The sequence below is a fragment of the Trichechus manatus genome, unplaced genomic scaffold (assembly GCF_000243295.1).
Source record: "Trichechus manatus latirostris isolate Lorelei unplaced genomic scaffold, TriManLat1.0 scaffold00029, whole genome shotgun sequence".
Classification (NCBI taxonomy): Eukaryota; Metazoa; Chordata; class Mammalia; order Sirenia; family Trichechidae; genus Trichechus; species Trichechus manatus.
Genome location: NW_004443965.1, coordinates 10,959,089 through 10,969,245, shown reverse-complemented (window position 1 = coordinate 10,969,245; position 10,157 = coordinate 10,959,089). Strand labels below are relative to the sequence as shown.

At 33.8% G+C, this 10,157-nt stretch overlaps 1 protein-coding gene across 1 annotated transcript in view; it reads left to right on the top strand.

Annotated features, from left to right (window-relative positions):
• TNPO1 (transportin 1) overlaps window positions 1-10,157 on the top strand; it is a 100,982-nt gene that overhangs the window by 56,508 nt on the left and 34,317 nt on the right. Inside the window, exons 5-7 of the mRNA XM_023729452.1 lie at window positions 5,595-5,786; window positions 8,285-8,418; window positions 9,261-9,342. Of these exons, the coding sequence (XP_023585220.1) occupies window positions 5,595-5,786; window positions 8,285-8,418; window positions 9,261-9,342 (408 nt within the window). The remainder of the gene's footprint in view (window positions 1-5,594; window positions 5,787-8,284; window positions 8,419-9,260; window positions 9,343-10,157) is intronic.

The following is a 10,157-nucleotide window of genomic DNA, read 5'->3' as shown; positions in this document are numbered from 1 at the left end:
CAGATGCTACTCACCAAGGTAGAATTTAGAACATTGTCTTTATAAACTGTGTTATGCCAATTGAGCTAGATGTTCCCTGAGACCATGGTCCCCACAGCCTGGAGTGTAAATTTTTTTTACCACTTAAATGCTTTTGAAATAATGTTACAGTTACAGTCTTGTTGTTAGCTGCCATCAAGTCTGCTTTGATTCATGGCAGCTTGTGTACAACAGAATTAAATGTTGCCTGGTCCTTTTTCACAATTGTTGGTGTACTTGAGGCCATTGTTGTGGCCACTGTGTATTTTAAGTACCTTCTAACCCAGCAGGCTCATCTTCCAGCATTATATCAGACAGTATTCAGTTGTAATCCATAGGTTTTTCAGTGGCTAATTTTTGGAAGTAGATTGCCAGGCCTTTCTTAGTCTGCTTTTAGTATGGAGGCTTCACTGAAACCTATCCACCATGGGTGACCCTGCTGGTACTTGAAATACAGTGGCATCGCTTCTAGCATTTTAGCATCATGCAAGCCACCACAGTACAACAAACTGACAGACGGGTGGTGGACAATTATAGTAAAAGCACTTATCTGATGAGAAAGGGTCTAAATCAAAATTGGTTAAAGTAGGGCATCAACAAGTGATATGTACCTTAAGCATTTTATTAGTTTAGAATCAGAGTCTTCTTTGAGTACAGATTATATAGAGAGAGTTCTTTATTGTCTGTCTGCCTTTCATAATGCATGGGGCATAATATTCAGTGTCACTTTCTTTTACATGGAAAGAAAAACTTAGTGAAGCAATATAAATACAGAATTCTAGATATTATTTCCCCCCTAGTTTTTAATACTTGCTTAGTCTATACCTTATTCAACAGCAATTTTTGTGTCTTTTTTTAGAGCATTCAGCTTGTTTTCAGTGGAAGAACAACTTTCTTTTTATTAGTTTATGTAATATTAAATCAGTGGTTAATTATAACAACAACTGGTGTAAATAGGCTTAGGAGCAAATGCAGCTGACTATTAGTAAGCACACCTTGATTGGTAGAAGTAGAAATAGGCAGGTGTACTATAGAGTAGCCTACTGATGGGCAGCATTCAGTAGTATGCCATAGGTGTAAAGTGTAAAGCAGTTACATTTTGAAAGGACGCAGGAAGTTTCTGCTAATCTTAACAGGTTGGTTAAATGGAAGTCAGTTAAATGAGTTAAACCATTTAAGAGTTTCTTGGTATTTTATATTTTGTTTCATTGTGGATTTGACTTGTGTTACCCAAGAAAAGTGCCCAAGTTATTGCTGTTGCTTATAAAGCAGGGCTTCTGTGACGTCCCTTCAAGCATTGTCATATTAAGCATTGCCATTATTTACACTAATTTTACATGGAATGGATAAAGGCATTTGTAATTTCAGAAAAGGGACTCCCTAGGTTATTCTTATGGACCCTCATGTACCCTCTTACAGCTCTACCAAATCTTGATACTGGTTAAAAGAATAGTGAGTGCATGCCAGCTTTTTCCATTTAAAATCAAGGAGAGAAAGCCCCATAGATGTAGTGGAATGGCGTTTGGAAAGAAGTGGGTTTCTTCTGGAGAGAAGGCAGCCCTGCCAAGAGGACAGGATGTAGAAAGTAGATAGGAGATTGTTTTCTCCCTAAACTGAATTTCACTGTAAACCTTTACCATTTGTTCCAAACTACAGTACTTGTGTTTTAAATGTGAAAGATTAGAAGTAATAGTATTTGGGAGAGAAGAATTTGGGTTATCTCTCATTAAGTGCTGGATTTTTTTTTTTAACCTTCGTAAAGGTTTTTGAACATGTTCATGAGTAGGGTTTTTTCAGGGCATTATTTAAGCACTTGAAAGTGTCTTCTGACTTAACATCTTATTTTTAAAAAGAAATGAGTGAAAATGATATACAGAGGCATAACTTTTATTTATTGGTGTCTATTAATAGAATATGAAAGGTTTCTTGGCTTTAATTGTAGTTTATATTGTGTAGTTAAATATTCTCATTGTGGACGGTCACTGCAGTTTTGAGTGTAGAAACTAATGAAATGGAATATTTATTTGTTTTATTCTGCTTCACTAAATAAGGAGCTGCAAAAATACCTGCAAACATTTCCAGACGAAATGATACGTCTGGGATTTGTCCAAAAACAATTGTGAGTGTAGAAGTGTGAGGTGTTGGTAGAAGTATAGACGAAGCAAGATTGACCATGATCAGTTGTTGTTAAAGCTAGGTACTTACGTTGTATTTTTCTACTTGTATATGTGTTTGAAATTTTCCATAAAGAAAAGCCTGTAGTATAACTAGATAAAATGAAGCTGTCAACATGAAACAAGTTAAGCAGTATGGCCAGTTAAATTGTCTATTTTACGTTGTTAATTAAAAATAAAACTTTTACTTTTGCTCTTGCTCTACGTGTTTTTGGATGTAGGCTAGTAAAGGTAATGAAAAGTATGATTAACATATTAACATACAGAAATTCTTCCCGAAGAGGGGGGAGATTGTTTTGGGAGCTTAGCATTATGATTGTAAAGTATTTGATATTACATGTTTTTGTCTCAACAAAGAATCACACCTCAGCATTCAGTGAGTCTTTTTGATTTTTGATAAATTCTTCTGTTTCAGGAAAATTAATGAGCTTATTCTAAAGCATGGTGGTGCCTTCCAGTCAAGTAAATCTAGGAAAAAGATTCCTTTTTTTTTTTTTTTCCCTAAAAAAAAAAAAAAAAGTCTTTTAACTTGGTTAACCATCTTAGTTCACATTTAAAAAAAACGTGTTTTTTTGTTGTTTTTTTTTTTTTTAGGAAGATATTTTAAAAGTAAAATACTGTAGGTTTCTGGAAGGCATCTCTAAGAATTGGAAACTGACTCTTCTTTAGTCTTTAGCCTTAATAAGCAATTCTTAATGTATGTATCATAGCATAAGGACTGGGCCATTAGGTGATTCAGTGGTGGAATTCCTGCCTTTAATGCAGGAGACCTGGGTTCTATTCCTGGCCAACACACCTAATGTGTAGCCACCACCCATCTGTCAGTAGTGGTTTGTGTGTGTGTGATGCTGAATAGGTTTTAGTGGAGCTTCTAGACTAAGGACGACTAGAAAGAAAGGCCTGGTGGTGATCTGTTTCCAAAAATTAGCCAGTGAAAATCGTACAGATCAAAACAGTCCAGTCTACAACCAGTCATGGGGATGACGCAGGACTCAGCATCGTTTTGTGGTGCATAGGCTTGCCCGTGAGTTGTAGCCAACTCAGCAGCAGATTTAACATGAGAACAACAGCGTAAGTACTGTATTATTGGTTTAAGTAGGTCCCTATTCCTCTAAACCAGGGTTTCTCAGCCTTTGCACTGTTGAGATTTTGGACCAGATAATTTATTATTGTTGGGCTGTCCTGCACCTTGTAGAATGTTAATCAGCATCTACCCACTAGTTGTCACCACCTGTGTGACAACAAGAAGTGTTTCCAGACACTACCAGATGTCATCCCATGGAGTGGGGGAGGTGGGTAAAATCAAACTGGGTTGAGAACCACTGCCCTGATTGAGCTCCTTAAGGGCAAGGATCATGTGTTTAAAAAGATTTCTGATTGTAAAAGTGAATTTGCTAGTTATCAAAAAATTCTAACATTACAGAAATGTATGTATCATGAAGGGCAAACAGTTTTGAGTATTCGTTCATAAGTCTTTTTCTTATGCTCATAGCTGCTTAAAATTTTTATTTTGTAAATAGGATCACCCTATATATTTTTATGTAACTTTGCCTTTTTTATTTTTTAACCTTAACAATGCGTACTGGGAATCTTGTCAAGGAAGTGTGTTTGGATGGACCACATTTTAATGACTATATGGTAATCCGTTAGATGAATATGAAATTGTTTCTCCTGTTAAAGAGTAGTTTATAGTTTTACTATTTCAGTGAACATGCTTTTGTGCATGCTATTTATACATTTATGGAAATGTGTCTTATAGGGTTAATTCTTAGAAGTGGCATTGCTGGGTCCAAGTATGTTGTTTAAACATTTTATATTTTAATAGATATTGCCAAGCACACCGATTTTCACTCCCATATTTGTTGTAAACACTGAGAATTATCTGTAATTTTTTAATTTATGACTATACTAGGAATTAGAAGATTTGGGAGTGGATGAAATTATAGGGCCAGATAAGTTTTAAGATTTTCTGTCTATAAACATTCTTTAATGGTCCCCGAGCAGAAGTAATGAATGTCAGTGGACTATTAGTATAAAGATGTAGATGGTATTTTCTATTAATTATTGCTTGTTTATAGTCTTAAGATACGCTTGGTTTTTTCCGACAGGTGCGTATCTTTTTTCTCTTTCCCTCGTAGAAAAAGTTTCCGTGTGTTTTAACTTCAGGGAAGAATAATTGGCAGGAAGGATCAGGCCTACTATTAGTCTTGCTGTTTTTGGATTGTATTATAATACTGTTTTATTATAAGGGTATTATCCTTAAAATGCTATCAGTCCATTGACTCTTACTGTTTAAGTTAATTTTTAGCGGAGAGTTTGCCAACAGCTTTCCTCTTACATTTAGCTCTCAGGAGCAAGCTTCATAAAACTAAAGGTGGAAAATTCAAAGAAAATTTGTGGGAAAATCCCACTGTTTCCATGTAAAAATTTTGTGTTCAATAATAATCATTGAGTACTCAATATGTGTCAGGCATTTTGTATGCATATCTCACTGAATTCTCAAAATGATCCTATGAAGAGAATACTTTATCTTTTTTCATTTTTTACAGATTAGTATTTTGAAGCTTAGAGTACATATAATTTGCCTCCTGTCACAACATATGCTCTTAATTATGGTACCAAAAGATTTGTAATCACCAAGCACATTATATTACTAATATTATATCTAGTAAGGCAGATTAAAAATATTAATATAAAACTTTTGTTGTGTCACTATTTATATTAACACAAAACTTTTGTGTTACATTTTTGTGTATTTATTGCAAATCCATTAACTATTACAAGTAAAATGAACAGCACATTTGAAATAATCCAGCCAGTCAAAGCAGTGTTATCAGTCAGCATGTGCCACTCAGCCTCTAAGATGCAAGATCATCCTTGATCCAGAAAGTGTGAGCTACTGTAGGAGTGTTGCAAACAGAGTGAACATATAGCACTGATCTTGAGTAATGCTCATCTGCTTTATCTCCCCCTACCATCATCCTTGGCTGTAATTACAGATTAAGTCAGGGAGCTAACTGTTCTTAGTTTCTGAATGTATATTTTATTTGAACCTAAAAGACTCATAAACTCGTTTCCCAATGATAAGTGCTACTAACATTTTGGTATTTTCATTCTGCTCTTTTCTATGTAATTTTTTAAAAAATAGGAGTAATTTTAATTGTGGAGCTATCTTTTGTATTGTTGGAGAAGAGTGGGTTGTAGTCCTTTGTACAGATACTTCGTTTAAAAAAACGAAACTTAAAGGGGGTGAAGTACTGGGATACAAAATTAGAAGCAGATCTGCTTTATGCTATGATTTTTCCACAAATGAAGTATGTTGATGTGGGGTTCATTGATAAATCTTATTATTTACATTGGTTTGGAAGCCTGAGGTTGATTTGAGGCAGTTAAAAATGTGTGTGTGTACAAGTGCATACACTTGCTTTCATGGCAGTGTCTAGCAAAATGGAGTCAAATTTCCTGAAGATGTGTATTTTCTTTCAAGGTATTTTGATTACAACCATAGCCTCCAAGGGAGAATTGCAGAATTGGCCTGACCTCTTACCAAAACTCTGCAGCCTGTTGGATTCTGAAGATTACAACACCTGTGAGGTAAGGATATTTGCATCATATATAATTTTTCTTTTTCTGTGTCTCTTGTCATTTTGTATATTAGCAACTTTGGGGAATTTTTTTTTTCCCCCTGAAACACAACTTCCAAACTTAGAAGCCTAAAATTGCCTTTGTGTCATACATTTGTGATCATTTGTTTTACTGTTTTGTTTTTCAAAGAGTGAAGTTTACCCAATTCACACAGCATGAGTACTTTTTTAGCTTTTCTGAGTTGTTAGTGCCTCTTATTGTGTAACGTGTCTCAGGTATGTGTAGTTTTCTAGTTTTAATCATACGTCAGCTGTTTTCCTGTTATTTGCCCCTGATCAAATCAGTAGCAACCTCTCCATTTCAGAAGGTGAGAGAGAGTCTGTAGGGATTTATTTTCCTGTAATTTCTCACTGCACATAAGTACTTTAAGTATCTCTTTCATTACTAGGCTTCCAGTTTGGATAGAAGTCTATTTTAAGCAGAAGCCATTTTAGACATTTAGCCTCTGTAAGGCAGAGACTCCTCTCAGAAAAAAGCTGGACTTGGAGATGGGGTTAGAGACAGGGCAGGCACAGGAATAACCTAACAAAAAGGAATCAGGTTGTCTTATGACTTGGAATTTGTTGCCTGACCTGTGGGGAAGTAGGGAAGGGAAGATGGGAGGAGGGGGAGTTAACAAAGGAGCGTTTAAAGCCCTTACCTACCCATTCTACCTTTCTGAAAGCACAAAATCCTGCAGTCTCATATACACGTTTCTTAATAATGCCTTGAGAAAGCACTAAGATTGCTGAAAAACTGAAATAATATTACTGTTTAGCCATCATTTAACAGTTGATTAAAATTGTGGTATACTGATAATAACATAAAAGGAGATAATTTTAAACAAGCACTTTCCAAAAACAGAAGATTTTAACTGCATAAATCATGCTACTATATAGAAATCTTATTTTAAATAAATAGTATTTTCATCTGCCTGAACTAGAGATTTAGATCTGTAGATGTTTGAAGTTTTATTGACTAAATGTTTGCTCCTAGTTGAAATTTTTATTTTTATTTTCATTGCCACAATAGGTAATAATTTACATTGAGTTTTACTTTAATAGGATTTCAGGGCTAAGCCTTTTGTTTTAAAAAAAACCTTAATACTCAATTGTACTGATTTTTAACATGACAGTTTTCGAATCCTTAATATTAATTTTATGCATGTTAAATCTAAGGACTGAATTTTAATTAAATTGAAATTTAATTAAACCTCCGAGGTTCACCGTTCAGCCTGGGCGTGGACAGCCCCATAAAACCAAATAGGACTAATGAGGTACAGTAGTCCAGTGACAAGGGCCGGAAGGCAGAAGGGGACAAGGAAGCTGGTGATAGGGAACACAAGATTAAGGATATTGTTGATGTGTTGTGAGATTGTTAACCATTGTCATAGAGCAACATGTGTATTAACTGTTAAATGAGAAAATATTTTGTTCTGTAAGCCTTCATCTTAGGTGAGAATAGCAGCACAATTGGAAGAGCGTAGTCGATGTCACTGAACTGTCCGTGTAGAAATTTGTGAAATGGTGTATCTATGGCTATGTGTATTTTCACCAAAAAAAAGGTTGAGACGTTAGAGGGTTGACCTGTTGTGGGGTTGTTAACCAATGTCATAAAAACGATATGTGTACTACTGTTACATGAGAAACTATTTGTTCTGTAAGCCTTCACCTGAAGTACAGTAAAAAAAAAAAATTTAATTTAACTTTAAAAATCCCCAAATTTAGTATTTTTTAAAGTATTATAAACCCTAAAAAAATTCTGGATAATTGCCTTAAAGGATTTTACTTTCTTTGGATGCAAATTAGTTGTTGAATGGAAAATAAGCACCAAGTTGCTGCTGATGGAATTATAAACAGCAAAGAAGGTGGTTGAGGTAACTAGTAGATTATATATTGTGTGCAGGAGCTCTGGGTTAGCCCGTTTGGCATACAAATGGTTATCGGGAAATCATTGCCAATTTGAATTGCCTGCCTTTTTAACAGATCTCCTTACCAGTTACCCAATGAATAATTTATGAATTTTTTTAATGGTGTTGATAAAGACATTTTTATGTGCTTCAAGTGTTAGAATGGTTATATAAATTTATATGTAAATGTAGAGTTTTATGTTCAGTTTTAACAAACTGGTATCTAACAAGAGAAGAGTAACATTGACTTAAGAGTGTTTCAGAGGAGTTAAATTTTTTAATTAGACGATATTTATTATAATCCCTGCCAACCCAAATATCCTCTAGATCTAAGTCATTTAATGTTAAGATAAAAATGTACCATTGTATTTAAACTGAGACTTTAGTTAATAGTATACTGGTTTTGTTTTAAAATTGAATAACTAAATATATGAATTTCTAGAAAGCAGCATTTATAAGTTAACTAAGAACAGTAATATATATGTTGGTATTCCTCAGTTTGCTTTTTAAATGGCTTCTTTTTTGATGGACTAATAATTTAAATATGTATCTTTTACAGGGAGCTTTTGGTGCTCTTCAGAAGATATGTGAAGATTCTGCTGAGATTTTAGATAGTGATGTTTTAGATCGTCCTCTCAACATCATGATTCCCAAATTTTTACAGTTCTTCAAGCACAGTAGTCCAAAAATAAGGTATTTATGTATCCAATATTAAATTAATTTACAACCTCTGTTAACAGCCTGACCACTCCTTTTCTTTTCATTACCTAATATTTTAGTGATTAGCAAAGGATATGGGATGCTCACAAAGGTAAACTTACATAATTGAAGTATACTCCTTTAATAACAAAAATACCATAAAATGTTTCTAATGCAGTTTTCGTTAAATATGATATAGTTCTCTACCTTCTATGTGGCTAATTACATTTGTAATGGCTAAAAGCACTGCTTTGAAGTTCCTTTGTTTAAGGACAAGGTTAGGTGTTTTGTTTTTTAAGTTATGAATCTTTCCATGCATATGTATATGAGAAACTCTTGTACATGGACAGGAGGAGACAAGATAGTATTTTCAAGAATATGTTCACAGTAGCAGAAACCTAGAAGCAGCCCAAAGGTCATCAAGGAGAAAGTACATGACTAAATTGTGGAATAATCATTCAGTGAAATATTTTATAGTCAAAACAAGTGAGCTATAGTGACAAATATGGATGTATCTTAACAATATAATATTAAGTTTTAAAAAAAAAGTCCCCAAAGATTACATTCAGTATAATTACCCTTTTTATAAGATTAAAGACAAAGGTATATACACCCTTTATATATATATGCAATAAAATTATCTAAAAAGAAATGAGAGAGAATGATGAAGTTGGGATTAGCGTTGTAATTTTTATTCTTTTTAGTGGGTACATTTATGGATATACATGTACTGTAATATTTTTATGGATCAATGTTTGACTCTTGCCGATCTTCTGTAAACAGGATAAAAGCTGTAATTACCATGTGTTAAATTTTCTTTTTTTTGTTGTTTCTAGATCTCATGCTGTTGCATGTGTCAATCAGTTTATTATCAGTAGGACTCAAGCTCTGATGTTGCACATTGATTCTTTCATTGAGGTAAGATTTGTTTTCTCCCCCCCTTTGTTTTTGAGAAGGTGAGATAATGCTAACTGTATTATTTATTTAAAAACTGTAATGTATAATTGCAATGTTAAATTGCTAATATTTAAATTCTTTCTGATAACATTTAAATTAGACACAATACAGACTTTGTAATTTTTGCTAACTGAAAATAAAAGTACTTTTTTGTTACTAATTTTTCTACTTGTATCATAATACATATTGATTATAGCATGTATGTGTCTGTGTGTTTACTGTCTTGACTGCTTTAAAATTTTCTGCTTCAATATTCTGTTAAAATTGCTTGTGAAAGTTTAATCTCCCAGTTCATTTACAACATGTAAAATGAGAAAGATTGATGAAGTTGGATAAACTTGATAAAGAATTCGAAGGCACAGAGTAAAAAGGACAGTATTTCTAGTTTTCCATTGATTGCCACTGTAAAATTAGAGGTTTCTGGGAAAAATTAAGTCTTAAATCTCAGCAAGCATCTCTAAAAGTACTTTTAACTTTCTGATAAAAGCAGAAAGACAGTAGGAGCATAATTTTCTGGCCATGAACCAGAATTCCTTCTTGGAACCTCTATAGCTTTATAATAGCAATTGAAAGGGTTGTTAACATTTCTTAAGCGCTTTCACCAAATGGGAGATCTGGAGTAAGATTGCCTGGTTTCAAATCCTAGCTTCTCAGCTTAGTAGCTGTGCGACCTTGTTTCAGCATCTGTAAAATAAGGCTCATAATAGGCCTACCTTGTTGGATTGTTATAAAAATAGTTTGTGTAGATAAATTGGAACAATTACTGCCAGAGAAAG